The 16055-nt window shown below is 46.1% G+C and overlaps 2 protein-coding genes across 4 annotated transcripts in view; one reads left to right on the top strand and one right to left on the bottom strand.

Annotated features, from left to right (window-relative positions):
- Positions 1–3546, bottom strand: part of Pi4k2a (phosphatidylinositol 4-kinase type 2 alpha) — a 31377-nt gene extending 27831 nt beyond the window's left edge. The window contains exon 1 of one of the 2 annotated variants that reach the window (XM_059257948.1): positions 2833–3546. In XM_059257948.1, the coding sequence (XP_059113931.1) occupies positions 2833–3264 (432 nt within the window). In that variant the 5' untranslated portion in view covers positions 3265–3546. The remainder of the gene's footprint in view (positions 1–2832) is intronic. The other variant, XM_059257939.1, reaches the window with a different exon arrangement.
- Positions 3547–5651: 2105 nt separating this feature from the next.
- On the top strand, positions 5652–15775 carry Morn4 (MORN repeat containing 4). Of its 2 annotated transcripts, none has more exons than XM_059257961.1 (5): positions 5652–5814; positions 12147–12244; positions 13326–13440; positions 14177–14286; positions 14466–15775. In XM_059257961.1, the coding sequence occupies exons 2-5, from the start codon at positions 12178–12180 to the stop codon at positions 14612–14614; spliced, it is 441 nt and encodes a 146-aa protein (XP_059113944.1). In that variant the 5' UTR covers positions 5652–5814; positions 12147–12177; the 3' UTR covers positions 14615–15775. The 2 variants fall into 2 exon arrangements, with proteins under 2 accessions (XP_059113944.1, XP_059113953.1); XM_059257970.1 differs by having other exon boundaries at positions 5652–5789.
- The last annotated feature ends 280 nt before the right edge of the window (positions 15776–16055 follow it).

The following is a 16055-nucleotide window of genomic DNA, read 5'->3' on the forward strand; positions in this document are numbered from 1 at the left end:
TTTTGTCATTATTATTTTAAAATCTCCATCACACACAGGCAAGTGCAATACTAACCAACACCAGAGCTATAAAGAGAAACTATGAATTCAGATGCCTGACTTCCAGGAGCAGGACCTCAGCAGCCAAGATGCCTGCCTTACTAGGGGAGGGACTTTGTGCAAATCATTTATACCGCACCTCATTGTCACCTGTGAAGATAAAATAGTACCAACTTCTAAGATGGTTATGGGGAATAAGTGTTAGTATTCATAAAGCACTTAAATATAGTACTGGCATAAGGTAAGTACTATCTAATCATTAATTAAATAAAATAAATACATTTGGTGCAGATTCTAAGGTGACAATACCAACTACTGTGTGTCTGTGGCCAGTCTAACTCTCCAACAAGCATTTAGGAAGTGCTCCTCTGTCTTCAACCACATTTTCAGTGGGAGCAGAGCAATCATATTAATAATTTTGGGGGACATCTGTGTGTAGATTTTACTGCTAACAGAGAGCAATTGCCAGAAAATTAGAGACTGGGATCCTGAACACCACCAAAAACAAAACAACAGGAACAAAACCCACTGATCTATAATCTGTCCTCTGTATGTACTGAGGTGACAGAGCCCACCTATCAGAGCACCAGATCATTCCCCAGCTGATATGACATACTTCAGGGTTGTTTTTTTTTTTTTTTAAGGTTTTTGAGACACGGTTTCTCTGTGTAGCTCTGGCTGTCCTGGAACTCTAAAGACCAGAGATCTGCCTGCTTCTGCCTCCCAAATGCTGGGATTAAAGGGGAGTGCCGCCATCACCACCTGGCCCTGATATACTTCTAAATGAGAAAAAAAACAAAACTCTTCCTATAGCTATCGAAAGATCCAGACAACATACTGTTACTCACTGCCCCTCCCAAAACACAACTACTACCTTAAATCTCATTCTGCCTCTCCCCCCCACCCCACACACACACACACACACACACACACACACACACACACACAAAAGTTTTGTTTTTTTGGGATTTTTGTTGTTGTTTTTTTGAGACAGGATTTCTCTGTGTAGCTTTGCTCCTTTACTGGAACTCGCTTTGGAGACCAGGCTGGCCTTGAACTCACAGAGATCCGCCTGGCTCTGCCTCCGGAGTGCTGTGATTAAAGGCGTGCACCACCACCCCCCAGCCAAAAGATAAAATCTTGATGACTTGTTTTGTTGTGCTGAGAGCTGAATCAGGGACCTGCAATTTCTCAAAGCTCCTCCAATCCAGTTTACACAAAGTTGACAGAATTGCTCTCTGGTTTTGGTAATCTCAGGGACAACTCTGGGTGAATGGATTATTCAATGAACTCTATCAAGAGCTACAAGTCACAGCCCACCCTGGCCACTTAGACACACAACAGCATGCTACCTACCCATCTAAAGAGCCCACATGGGGGCTGGAGAAATGGCTCAGAAGCTAAGAGCACTGGCTGCTCTTATAGAGGACCCAGGGTTCAATTCTCAGCACCCACCTGACAGCTCACAACCATCTGCAACTCCAGTTCTAGGGGACCCGACACCCCCTTCTGGCCTATCCCAGCATCAGGCATGCACATGGTTCACAGACACATAAACGCAGGCAAAGTATCAATACACATAAATAACATTCTAAAAATTAAAGGAAATTTTTCAAGTTCATTCAAAAAAAAAATACAAGGGACTAGCTTCACAGTGGTGACACGTGCTTTTAATCCCAGCACCTGGAGATAGAAGCAGGAGGAAATCTGAGCTCAAGGCCAGCCTGTTCTACAGAGTGAGTTCCAGGGCAGTCAGGGCTACACAGAGAAACCCTATCTTGGGGGGGGGGGGGATGCAAGGGGATTTTGAGGCAATTTTAACACCCATTATTTTAATACATATAATAGTACATTTTAAAAATGAACTATTTGGGCACATCTGAAAACATCAACAGGAAAGATCTCACATATCTTGACCTACTATCCCCCTAATAACTCTGGTCTGATCTGTGTCCAAAGTTTTAAATTCTTAGGAAGTTCTCAAAAGGATAAAGATAAATTTCTCAGCTGCCCTGGTCACCTCATGCCCCATGTTATCCTATTTCCATACCCCCAGTACAGAATCAGGGGACAAAATTAAGGTCAGCAAAACTCTACCTTAGCTAAGCAAACTGCTGATAGGCTTGAGGGAGAAATTAGAGGGCAGGAGACAGCCTCTTGTGTTTAAAGCTCTACGTTCTAAACCGAGGAACCATAAGCAACGATGTGAACCTTTTCCCAGAAGTGAGCAACAACCAGGACAGACGGCACTGATGAGTCTACCCACGCTGTCACCAATGACTGTTAATAAGAAACCCGGGATCCCGGTACAGACAACCTCCCCACCAGAGAGGCTGGAATTAAATCCTCGGAGCCCGTGATGGACCCACAGAACAGGGGCGCACTGCTTTGGGCCAAAATTAGATAAATAAATAAAATGTTATAGAGAAGAGGACTAAAGTCTCGAATCTGGAGGCAATGACCAGATACTTGTCCCAGTAGTTTGAATCTAAGGGGCCGACTGAAAAGCAGCATCGGTCACCACTTCTCTGCCCAGTATCTGGTCAATTTCCTCTTTTCACTTTCCGCTCACGCTTCCCTCATCAGAAAGGTTCTGATTGATTTCTTCATCCTTGCGAGGCTTCCCCATCTCTAGTCCCCAGAAGCATTCCCAGTACCGCCGGGGAATGGGGGTCGGGGGATGGGGTGGGGGTGGGGAGCTGGCGCTGAAGTTTCTCTTCTGCACCCTTTCGATTCCCCTTCTCCCACGGTCCCGGGGCGCAGTCCCCGCTACGCCCGCGCCCCCGCGCTCACCCCCTGAGAGTCCTTGACGAAGTAGCTGCCGCTGGAGCCCTGGTAGATACGCTCGGGATAGATGCAGCACTCGATGGCCACCTCGGCCTGCCGCACCACCACCTCGAACTCGGGGTCCTCCGGGAAGTCGTTCCGCTCGCGGTGGGTCTGAACAGCGTGCGCCGCCGCGGCCGCCTGAGCGGCCAGGGCCTGGGCCTGCGCCGCCACCGTGTGGTTCTGGCCCTGCGCCGCCGCGCCCCGGGCCCGGTCCAGCAGAGGCTGCCGCTCCCGGTCGTGGCCGGGCGAGCTCGGCGGAGACGGGATAAGGCCGGCCGCCACCACGCGGACCGCGCCCCCCGGTACCTGCGGAAAGTGAGCTCCCGAGCCCGACGGGAAAGTGTACTCTGGGGGTTGGGCCCGCTCGGGGGACACTAGCGGGCTCGTCTCGTCCATCCCTCAGGCCGCCGGCTCGGGGACCCGGCTCGCTCCACACCAGCGAGCTCGCAACCGCGACCAATCCGCGGCACTCCCCACCTCCCGCCTGGCCAACCAGGGCGCGGCGCCTCCGTAGCTCCGCCCCTAGCCTGCCCTGTTTACTTGGCGACGCGTAGGCACGGCCCCTCGCGCTGGAGCGGTGGCCAATCAGAGCCTGCGTCTACGTAATCGCGGCCTCCACAGCTTTCGCGTCACCTTCTGTGAAGAGTGCGCATGTTTCCGGTAGACAGACCCGGGTCAGGCACGCCCTCTGCCCTTGGCCCCGCCCCAGCTTCCAATTGACAGACAGACGCTTTCCTAATAGCAGCTTTCTTAGTCACTTGTTCATTGAGTGCCCGCCATGAACTGTCTGTGAAACTGCAAAATGTCTTTTTTGTGTCTCTAAGCACCTGCTATGTTCAAAGAATTGAGAAGACAACAATGAAGTAAAGATGCCCCGCTCACCCCATGCTATCTCAATAACTTTTAAAAATGCCAATCCTCTTGCAGTTTGCATAGTGTCTGAGCCGATGATTCAATGCTTTATCTGGTCATTGAGGAAAGCTTGGTCCCTTGAGAATAAAAAGCCCATGACTTTATTCACATCCATGTCTAGACACAATTGGTGCTCGATTTCATTAGTAAAAAGAAGAAAAATGTGACTCTATCCTCACTCTGGATAAACAACGTCCAGAGACAGCCACTAGTTCACAGACTTGAGAATAGGCTGGAGAGTGAGCAAAACTGTATACAGAGCCTGTACTAACAGCCAGCTCCTAAAGGAAGTAACTGAATCACTGACGGGAGAAGAAGGAAAAGGCACACCATGCACATAAGGCATTGCCAAAGAGAAAGGGGAAGAAGGCTAGAGCTTATTTAGGACAGTCTGCTTGGCTGGGGGGAAGCAGCAGAGGGCATATGAGGGTACCAGGAGCCTTGGAGGAAAGAGCTTGGTAGGAGGGCAGGGGAGTGATGTGGAGCACATGCATTCCAAACCCAGACATTGAGTTGAGAAGGTGCTGCAGGGATGGACCAACAGTGAAGAGCTCTTGCTGCTCTTGAAGAGGAATGGAATTCTGTTCCCAGCACTCACATCAGGTGGCTCACAACCACCTATAACTCCAGCTCCGGGGGATCTGACACCCTCTTCAAGTACCTTCACACACACACACACACACACACACACACACACACACACACACTCGTGCATGCTAATAATAGTAACAATTAATTTAATAAAGTTAAAGTGTAGAATGTAATACATAGAAACATGGGCTTGAAGATCAGAGATATTTGAGGTTAAACTCTGTTCTATAAACGATTAGCAATTTTTAAGAAGGCAATTTCTAAAATTCCTCATCTGTAAATGGGAATAATCACCCTTATCTCACTTGATTTTAAAAAAGACTCTATAAGCAGCGCATTTAGCATTGCACTGAGGACATAAAAAGCCCTCCACAGATGTTCCCCTTTCATTGCTGCTGAGATTATTGTTAACATTATCTTTGTTTTCTCCTCAGAGCCAACAGCAGGTAGAACAGTTTTCACAGAAGATGACCAACCACATAATCACCAATATTTTATAATCATGCCTTAATATTTTATATTTAATTGTGTGTGTGTGTGTGTGTGTGTGTGTGTGTGTGTGGACATGCGTGTGCATGTGTGGAGGTCAAGAGGACAGTAGCTGGTTCTCACCTTCTATTATGTGAGTTCCAAAGATCAAACTCAGATTGTCAGGCTTGGTGGCAATTGTCTACCTGCTGAGCTATATCACCTTGCACCCATAATCCTACTTTCTTGCGTCAAGTTATTGCTCCAACTCACTAGAAGTACTGAATTGAAAGAGCTATTGTTTGGTTGTATGCTCAGTAAACAAACATATGGCTACATGGATATTTGAGAACAGTATTTCGGAAGATTTGCTCAAATAATGGCAATATATTTTAAATACAAAGGATGTGGGACATAACAAGTCCTTGTGAGTGCGAAAGTACAGCCCTTGCTAATTATAAAGCTGAGCTTCTAAAGCTGGATTTAGCTTCTTCCTTCATACTTAGCAGTGGAGCTGTTTATGAATATAAAGATCAGAACCTCTTGAGCTAGTGGCCACTTTGGACACACATTCGGTCTTATTTGGGATTAAAGTTTCTGCCTGGAAGTCTACGGAGAGATGAAACCTCCTTTTCTCTTGAGCTTATCGAGGTGGGACAGAAGGCTCAGCCCCACCCCTCTTTCAGATCTTTGGCCCAGGCTCTCAAAACACTCGGCCCCTCACAAAGATGGCACGGAAGAAGACTGGACCAATGGGGAGTGGCGTTGCTCGCGGTTGCCTAGGTAACAGCCAATGAACAGCGGGAATTGTGCCCAGTGCGGCCGTCAGGGATGGCGGCGTCCAGTGGGACTGAGGCGGGTGGAGGTGGCGGAGTGGAAGGTGTCTGTGGGGAGCCGAGAGGAGCAAAGATCCTGGCCGCCGGAGCCCCGCGTCGCGTCTGGGCGTGACGGTAGTCCCTAAGAGGCCAAGCTCAGGTTGGCCTTCGGCGCGGGTGGGAGGAGGACACGGGAGTGTGGTTCACAAAGTGGGGGCTGAGGCATCTCAAGCAGGTGGCCCGGGCTGGGGAGTCCACCTCTGTTCGGCTGTTCAGACAAGAAGGTGGCTGCGGTTGGGGGTCCCAAACCTGGGTTTGGAGTTTCGAACCCGAGATCGTAGCAGGGCACTGGTTATCGAGAGGGGTGTGCCGGGCTGTGTCTGGAGGGAATGCTCAGAACCTGTGAGAGCTGAAGAGCTTGTGGGGTGGGAGTCGACCCCAGAAAGTACAGGGCCGGACTGGAATTAAAAAAAAAAAAAAAAAAAAAAAAAAAAAAAAAATGCAACGGGAGACTGGGTTGCCTGGTGAAGGTCTAGGGCTTTGTTTGATCTGGGGCGCTTCTGTGCCACAGGTAGGAAAACAATCCACATACTGAGGCTTTGGGAATGGGTTGTTTCAGTTACTTGGTGGGTACCATCTCTGCAATCCATCATCCACGAGCTTCTTAGGTACCAACCAGAGTAACTTCGCTGTATAAGAGCCCGGCCCAGGCATTCTCCTTTCCCTTGGCACAGACTAGTGTTCTGACAATATTGCTCCCGAGAGCCCATCATTCTCATGTCCCCATCACGTTTTTAAAAACCTTCTTTTTGGTACCAGTGTTCTCTTCTCACCTTCTTGAATCTAGCTCTCCCACATTCTTCCTAAATAAGACCTGTTTACAGTAACAATGCCATTGCTTACTTTCCAGATTGAAGGGAGATTAGAATTATAAATTAAAAAAACCAATTATTTCATTTTCATTTCAAACAGTGTCCCCAGTTTCCTAATCTTTGTTCATCACAGCTTTCATTTCCTCCTCTTAGAGCTCTAAAAACCCACGGTTGCTTTCTTTATGATAACTAAAAGAACTTCGTAAGACTGCCTAACAAAGAAAGGTGACTTTGGCGACAGTTTGGAGATGTGTGAGTAGTTAAGGTGGCTGCTTCCGAACAAATTATCTCTAACTGGGAAATAAATATTCTTAGGTTGGGAAAAGTATTGCTGTTTTGGTTTGGTTTTGGTTTTTTGAGACTGGGTTTCTCTGTGTAGTTTTGGAGCCTGTCCTGGAACTTGTTCTGCAGACCAGGCTGGCCTCGAGATCACAGAGATCCGCCTGCCTCTACCTCCCAGGTGCTGGGACTAAAGGAGTGCGCCATCATTGCCCAGCTGTTATTTTGTTTTAAAACTTCTTAATTTAAGCTGGACGTGGTGGAGCATGCCAGCACTTGGGAGGCAGAGGCAGGTGGCTCTCTCTCGAGTTTAAGGCCAGCCTGGGCTACAGAGTGAGTTCCAGGTCAACATGACAACATAGAGAGACCCTCTTTCAAAAACCAAGCAAAAACTTCTTAATTTAGACAAAAGCTACTGTGAATACATAAATGTTCTTTAGCAAGCTTGATTTTAAAAAAGAAAGAAAGAAATGAGAGGTTGGAGAACTGGCTCAGCAGTTAAGAGTGTTTACAGGTCTTGCAGAGGGCCAGGACTCAGTCGCCAGAACCTACATGGTGGCTCACAGCCACCTGTAACTCCAGTTCCAGGAGATATAAAGTCCTCTTTTGGCCTCCATGATCTCTTGCATACACATAGTATACATACAGTCATTCAAGTTCACATGCATTACATAAATTTAAAGCACTTTTAAAAAGTGCTTTACTAGAGCTAAACAGAGAATTCACAAAACAAGAATCACAAATGGCTGAAAGACATTTAAAGAAAAGCTCAACATCCTTAATCATCAAAGAAATGCAAATCAAAACGACTCTGAGATACCATCTTACACCCGTCAGAATGGCTATGATCAAAAACACTAATGACAGTCAATGTTGGAGAGGATGTGGAGCAAAGGGAACACTCCTCCACTGTTGGTGGGAATGCAAGCTTGTACAACCACTGTGGAAATCAGTGTGGCGGTTTCTCAGAAAATTAGAATCAAACTACCTCAAGACCCAGCCATACCACTCTTGGGCATATACCCAAGGAATGCTGATTCATACCACAAAGATACATGCTCAACTATGTTCATAGCAGCACTATTTGTAATAGCCAGAACCTGGAAACAACCTAGATGCCCGTCAACTGAAGAATGGATTAAGAAAATGTGGTACATATACACAATGGAGTACTACTCAGCAGAGAAAAACAATGAAAGCATGAAATTTGCAGGCAAATGGATGGAACTAGAAAAAAATCATCCTTAGTGAGGTAACCCAAACCCAGAAGGACAAACATGGTATGTACTCACTCATAGGTGGATTCTAGATATAAAATAAAGAACAATCAGACTACTACCCACAGAACCATGGAGACTATATATACATAGCATGGGGGACCCTAGGACGACTGTGGCTTATAATAAGTTTTGGTTTTACTCAATTACTGAGCAAGCCTCAATGAAATATTTCACGATTAAGATGGGAATATATACTGTATCAAGCTGGTAATAGAAAGGTGGATAAATTGATTAATTTAAAAAAGTGAAAAATGAAAAAAATAAAAAATAAAAGAAAAATTTAAACTGTTTAAAAAGGAACCAAACCAAACAAAAAAAAGTGCTTTACCACATTGTAATAAAAATAAATGTTCAGGGGCTGGAGAGATGGCTCAGAGGTTAAGAGCACTGCTGTTCTTCCAGAGGTCCTGAGTTCAGTTTCCACCCACCACATGGTAGCTCATAACCACCTATAATGGGATCCAAGGCCCTCTTCAGGCATGCAGGCTCTATACAGATAGAGCACTCATAAACAAACAAACAAACAAACAAACAAACAAATAAAATCTTAAAAAAATAAAATCTCAAATTTTATCACCTTCCTTAAATATTTAAGATATTAAGCCGGTGGCAGTGGCTCACACCTTTAATCCCAGCATTTGGGAGGCAGAGCCAGGTGGATCTTTGTGAGTTCAAGGCCAGCCTGGTCTACAGAGCGAGATCCAGGACAGACACTAAAACTACACAGAGAAACCCTGTCTCAGAAAAATTAAAAAAAAAAAATTTAAGACATTGGCCCAAGAGCTAATAGCATAACAAAAAAAGATAGACTTACTTTGTCCATAGATAATCCTCATTTTTTTTTAACCCTTCCTAATCCCTGTGGAACAAGATGAGATGCCACTCTGGAAGTTCCATGTAGCTTTTAGGAAAAGTAAATAGGTACAAAAGTATTGTCCCTCTGAAGTATTGTTCCCACTCGTTAAATCTCACTACAGTAATTCACCAAAGTGAAGAGGAATTGGTTAACCACCACTAAACATTTAAAGATCTTCTTATCTTAAGATCTTCTAAGTCTAGTGACAGATTACATCATGACAATACAGTTATAAAATTTAGTCAAAGGTAACAGTTCTGCCCGGTGGTGGTGATGCACGCCTTTCATCCAGCACTCGGGAGGCAAAGACAGGCAGATCTCTGTGAGTTTGATCCCAGCCTGGTCTACAGAGAGTTCCAGGATAGCCACAGCTGTTACACAAAGAAACTCATTCTCAGAAAAGAAAACAAAAAGATACAATTCTTCTGCCAAGCTTGGTAGTACATGTCATAAACCCAGTATTCAGGAGGCAGAGGCAGGAGGATCTTTCTGAATACAAGGCTAGCCTGGTCTACATAGCAAGCTCCAGGCTAGGAATACCAAATACACACACACACACACACACACACACACACACACACACACACACACACGCATGCACGCGCACACACATACACACACACATACTCATATACATACACACAGCTCTTCAGATTCAGGTGGGTGTGTTTTGAAGGTTGCAATTTAGGGTTTTTATTTTTTATTTTTATTTTATTATTTATTTTTGCACAAGGTCTCATATATAGCCCTGGCTGGCCTGTTCCTCCAGAATGCTGGGGTCAAAGACCTGTGACACCAGGCCCAGCATGTTTACAATTTGTACCATCCTTTGACTTTGACTGCCATTAACTCATTTAGTTTTAGAAAGAGCTACTGATGACCTATAGCCAGAATACTTTAGCTCAATTCTAAGAGTTTTCTCTTGGAAAACTTCTTATCTTCCTCTCATTAATGTTGTATTTGCTGAGACGCCACATTGACCTCTACCCAAGCCTGCTCTGATACTGGACTGATGATAAGAGTTTCAGTTTCTGTGCTACTTGAAAGGCAAGGAAGCTGATCACTGGCACCAGGCCCATGGCATTTAAGGATCCTCTCCAGTTCTGTGCATGAGATCTAGTCTCTGTATTCTGAAGAAAAGATGCACTTGTCCTGTGAGGTACCTGCGTGAGACTTCAGGTTAATTAATCATCATATTTATCATGGAGATCCTTCAGTTGCAATTTTCAGTGTCTCCCTATGGTTCAGTCAGAGTCCACAGGCTTTCAAGTGGAAATCTAATGATGTACTTGTTAAAACTATAGGTTCCCAACCGCCAACTATACAGACTCTGACGCAATAGGTCTGAGTTTGTGCCTATGAATCTGCATCTAGAAAATTGAAAAATATTTCTATTGTTTATTAATTTTGTCTCCATTTATGCTTAATGATATCTTAAGCATTTATCTCCCTTCTTATGAGATATCCTTGAATACAAAATTATTTTACCACCCACTAGTCCCCAACGATGTTGGTGTGGCTTCTTTTCTATGATATACTTATCATAGCATGCTTTCTGCTCTCATATTATATGCCCACCATCATCCATTCATATGAATATGTCAGTTCTTACTGGGTGATAACGCATACCTCTAAAACACAGTAGCTTGAAACAACTATTATTTCTTTGCCCAATGAAACTGTGAGTCATTACCATGGGGCTAGGCTCAGAGGGCAGCCCTCTAGGTCTTGCTGAGTTCATGTTTCTGTGGTCAGCTGGGACAATTGCTCAATATGCTCTGTCCTCATCTAGAATATTAGTCTGAACTCACGCACTGGAAGCAGAACAGGTCTACGTGCTGCACAAGGGCAAGTCTGGTGCTTCTCAAATCTCTGCATTTATGTATCTCTATTATCATCTTTGGAAACACTCCATTAACCAAGTAATGCACATAGCTAACCCAGACTACGGCAAGTCTGTCTCTCGATAGGAGGCTATCCCTGCCTTGCAGGCTTCTCTGACTGGACTCCACTGCTCCAACCCCTCCTGTTGTCATGTTCATTGTCCTTACTCACTGCTTTCATCCTATTACAATCCTTGTTTCACAAGCCCACTCCACCCCCACCGCCGCCAGACTCGTTCTTTCCCTAATTTAGCTGCTATAGCTTTCAGAGAGAGCAATGAAGTGATCTGGCCTAAAACCAGAGGCTCAACATGAAGGAAGGAAGGCCAGCATGGTCGGGGAGGGCTGTGTGCTTGTCCCTGCTCAGCCACTAACAAAATTTTTGTTGAATGTTTTTTAGATTTTTTTTTTATGTGTATAAATGTTTGCCTGTGGGTACGTATACGAACCATGTGCTTGCCTGGTACCTAAGGAAATCAGAAGGAGGTTTCGGATCCCCTGGAACTGAAGTTTGGATGGTTGTAAAAGGCTGGGAATAAAACCTGGGTCCTCTGAAAGAGCAGCAAGTGCTCTTAACCACTGAGCCATCTCCCCAGCACCACCAAAAAACTTTTTAACCACTCTGCACTTAGTTTCTTCAGTACGAAGGAGTTCGTATTCGTCTACAGTACGAAGGAGTTTGTATTCCATCTGTGAGGTTCTTTGAAAACTCAAGGTCTCAGTGTATCTATAGCTCCGTATATAAGCCATCTTCTCTACTCAGACCAGCTTCTTCTTTTCCCTGTTTGTTGTTCTTTTACTTTCTTTGCTGCTCGTTTTTGTTTTATCCTTTTTCCTATGTATTTATTTTTGAGACAGTTTCGTGTAGCCGAGGATGACTTTGAACACATGATCTGCCTGCCTCTGCTTTCCAAGCACTGGAATTACAGACATGCACCATGGTTGTGTTGAGGGCTACTTGCTAATATCTGCCGTCTGTGTTGTCACGGAATTACATTGTCTCTGGTACAGTTTGGTGTTTCACCTGCTTACTACCATATTATAACTTCATTGAGGCGAGAGACTCGTGTTTTATACATCTAAGCACATAGTAGACATCAAGTAAATATTTGCAGATGTAGCTTCCATTTCCAGCCCAGGTCACAGGAACCAGGAGCTGGCTGAAAACTCAGAGAAGCAGGGGTGAGGCTGCTTTAGCGGACGTGGCGGTGGGTGGTGAAGAGGGTGGTTTGTTAAGTGCACCCGAGGTAGTATGTACGTACCAGAGCAGAGCCTCCAGTCCTCTAGCCGTGGTGTGACACCGGTTTCTCTCTTTCTTACAGTTGTCATCCTTCTCTTCTGTAAGCTCCCGCCATGACTCTGACGAAAGGTTCCTTCACGTACTCCAGTGGGGAGGAATACCGTGGCGAGTGGAAGGAGGGTGAGAAGGGCCCCTGGGGCAGCCTACTTCCTGGATCTTCATTCCTCACTGCAGGACTCAGCTCCACATAGAACCTGTCCCTTATCTCAGCGCTTAATGAAGGAACTCGGAATGAGTTCGGTGAAATGCGTTCCGTCTTCCCACTTCTGGACTCAGAGTGCTTTAACATCGGCTGTCGTTTAAATGTGAATGTACCCAGAGGAGCAAATGAGTTCTTTTGGGTGCAAATTAGCGAGTTTAGGATTCACTGCAATGACTTCATTGCAATGAGTCTTCAGAAGTTAAGGAACATCTGGGAATTAGTGAAGCCACTCAAGAACAAGTGACATTCCTTGCCTTGAGCTTTTTTGACAGCTTTTTATGCTTGGAAGTAATCTAGTCTTAGGAATAGCAAAGTTCTTTGGAGCCATGAACTACGCTAGAAACTATACCAGAAGCAGTGTAATGGTTCAGTTTGGAAACTCAGCCTGGACACTTTAGAGTCTCACAGGTTCAGTCCTAGCAAGCCAAGAAACTGCCCAAGGAGACCGGGCTTTCCACACTCACAGAGGTGAGAGACAGTTCACACTGTGGCCAGGCCTGTGCTTCAAGGAGACCGGGCTTTCCACACTCACAGAGGTGAAAGGTGAAAGGCAGTTCACACTGTGGCCAGGCCTGTACCCCAACGAAACAGGCCTTTCCACACTCACAGAGGTGAAGGGCAGTTCACACTGTGGCCAGGCCTGTGCCCCAAGGAGACTGAGCTTTCCACACTCACAGAGGTGAAGGGCAGTTCACACTGTGGCCAGGCCTGTACCCCAAGGAGACCGGGCTTTCCACACTCACGGAGGTGAAGGGCAGTTCACACTGTGGCCAGGCCTGTGCCCCCAACGAAACCGGGCTTTCCACACTCACAGAGGTGAGAGACAGTTCACACTGTGGCCAGGCCTGTGCCCTAAGGAGACCGGGCTTTCCACACTCACGGAGGTGAAGGGCAGGTTTTTGTGGGTAAGGTTATGGAAAGTATGGACTGCTAAGCCAGTGAGAAGGGACCCTGGATCTGCCTCATTCCAACCTGGTCCCTGTCCTTCTCTTTGCTCAGGCCGGAGACATGGTTTTGGTCAACTGATGTTTGCAGATGGTGGCACCTACCTGGGTCACTTTGAGAATGGGCTCTTTAATGGCTTTGGAGTACTGACCTTCTCAGATGGCTCAAGGTAAGTATTAGGTCATTCCTTTCTCAGTCTTTGAACTAGTGAGACTCTGATAAAAAACATGGGGCATTGGTGATTGTCTGTTCAGCCCTGCCCAGGCCCTAAAGAAAACAGACAAGGGACAAGCACTTCTTTCATTGATTACTTTGATTTTTTTAACTTAACTTTTATTTATTTGTAGAAGGTGCACTACAGCACATGTGAAGGTCAGAGGAGCAGGTTTTCACCATGTGGGTCCCCAGGATTTAACTCAGGTCATCAGGCTTGGAAACAGGTTTCTTTTGTCTACTAAGCCATCTTGCCAGCCCTTATTATTTTAAAATAAACGTAAGGTCCAAGCATGGTGGCATATGTCTGTAATCCCAGCTCTGGGGAGGCAGAGGCAAGAGTATCTTGAGTTTGAGGCCAACCTGGGCTACATTGCAACACTCTGTCTCTAAACAAAACAAATATATCAAATTAAATAGATGTGAAATTGGAAATGGCAAAGAGGTGCGTGACCTTCTACTTTACCTCTGTTCACTGAGATTCTTTCCTGGAATTAAGACCTCATATATATGCCTTCTGACCCTCTCTGCTGCTGGGGAATGGTGTAAGTGGTACAGGTAGAGCTCTGGGATGGGCAGAATGAGCTTTGCTCTGCATCTTGACTAACGCACACTGGTAACGGCTTGCCTCGGTTACCCTGGACAGCTAACCCACCCACTAAAGGCTAACTAACATCTTGGTGTCTCTGCAGGTATGAGGGGGAGTTTGCCCAGGGCAAGTTTAATGGCGTCGGAGTTTTCATTCGATATGACAACATGACCTTTGAGGGGGAATTTAAAAATGGCCGAGTAGATGGTTTTGGTAAGTTTCAGCTCGGTAGGATGGAAATTTAGTGTCACGTGGGCGGAGGCACTCCTTAATCTTAATTCTTCTGTGACTCTCCTGAAATCTGTCGTGACCATGTCCCTCACTTTCCTCTTCTTCAGCCTCTGTCCATCGAGGCTGAAACGTTAAAGCCTTCTCATTCTCTCTCCTCAAAGGCTTGCTGACCTTCCCTGACGGTTCTCATGGAATACCCCGCAATGAAGGTCTGTTTGAGAACAACACGCTGCTGCGGCGTGAGAAGTGTTCTGCTGTGGTTCAGCGGGCACAGAGTGCCTCCAAGTCAGCCAGGAATCTCACTGCCTGATGGAGCTTTGGGCACAGCTGGAAACATCCCTTGTACGCGTGCGGGAGGTGAACAAATGAACCGGATATGAGATGAGAATGACCGTGGTGCCACAGCCTATGAGGTGCTCTGTCACCCGCCCATCAGGAGTTCAGTCGCAGAAAAGCTTGGAGGATTTTGGCCCCAGGACCCTGGAGCAGTCCGTCCTTCCCTGACCCTTATGTGCTCAAGAACAGGGGCCGCCCTTGCGTCCTTGCTGTTACTGTGTTTCTAGAACCTTGTACCCAGTGTTGTGGCCTTCTCTCTATCTGCTGTCAAACCGTACAGAATCTCTTCACTCCACCCACCCTTATGGCAGATGATCCTGGCTTCAACTTAGGGCCAGTCCTGTGTGCTGCCAGGGAGAAATCAGGAAAAAGACAGGGGTGACTTAGACCACAGCCGCTCTGTAAAGCCCAGGCCAGAGCTTCTCTGTGTGTTACCCTCTCATTCACTGCATTTGAGGCCTGGCTCCAGGCTGGTCTCTGTGTCTTCTTAGTCCCCCTCAATGTAAGAAGAGTGTGGCTTTCTTCTCCCTCAACTTTACAGTAAGCCGTCTTCCTTACCTGAGTTACCGCGGATAGCCCAGTCCTGTGCCTCTCTCTCCCTTAGATGTCTGACAGGATCCCTTCATAGAACAGCCAAATAAGAAACTAGTGTAAGAGTAACTATGACCTGTATTCATTATTCAATCCAGGGCACGGGGCAGGCCTATCCAGGCCTCCTGTGGAATGACCTGGATCCCAGGAAGGCTTGCACTGAGAGTTCCTTCCCAGTGCATCGGTGGATCAGATTCACAGCCCCTTGGGTGTCGGAAGACTCGGATCCCTCCGAGTGTGAACTGACTGGCATTGGCTCCTCCATTTTACTCGTGAATCTTCGAGAGCCTTGGCCCTCGAGCTTGGGACAGATCTTCCTGCCAAAAGGAAGATCTTCCATCCCAAGGTCTCCAGCTAGCCTAGGTCCCTCCCCCAGCCCCAGCTCCCACCCTCAAGTCTCCCTCATTATAGCTGTGTGCCTCTATTTATTCTCTGAACTGTACTGTAGAAATAAGTGTTTATAGGAATAAACCAGTCACCACAACTGCCTACACTTGTTTTGAAGTCAAGGTACCTTTAAAATATACACTTTGGCATAACTCAACAGCTTTTGCAATCAAATGTTTTTCTTCAGTTACAAATATCAAAGAGAACATAATCCATATTCTCTGTGTGGTAGCCATCTTTACGTGGCTTATTTTTTATATTACCTTGAACCTACTGTTTTAAACTGCAGCATTTTAAGACTGAAACAGCACTGTGGCTGCTGACTCCGCCCACTTCAGCTTCCCAACATGACTTCCTGGACTTGGGCCTCAAGAATATCAAGCAAAAAAGAATATTGCTTTTTGTGGAAACCAGAGAGGTACTTGGAGCTAACACTG

Source organism: Peromyscus eremicus, chromosome 1, assembly GCF_949786415.1.
Source record: "Peromyscus eremicus chromosome 1, PerEre_H2_v1, whole genome shotgun sequence".
Lineage (NCBI taxonomy): Eukaryota > Metazoa > Chordata > Mammalia > Rodentia > Cricetidae > Peromyscus > Peromyscus eremicus.

Excerpts from the sequence above, each read along its gene's own strand:
- Morn4 (XM_059257961.1), top strand. The coding sequence starts at position 12,178 with ATGACTCTGACGAAAGGTTCCTTCACGTACTCCAGTGGGGAGGAATAC. Across the intron at positions 12,245-13,325 it reads CCGTGGCGAGTGGAAGGAGG|GCCGGAGACATGGTTTTGGT; the intron begins GTGAGAAGGGCC and ends CTCTTTGCTCAG. Across the intron at positions 14,287-14,465 it reads TGGCCGAGTAGATGGTTTTG|GCTTGCTGACCTTCCCTGAC; the intron begins GTAAGTTTCAGC and ends CTCTCCTCAAAG.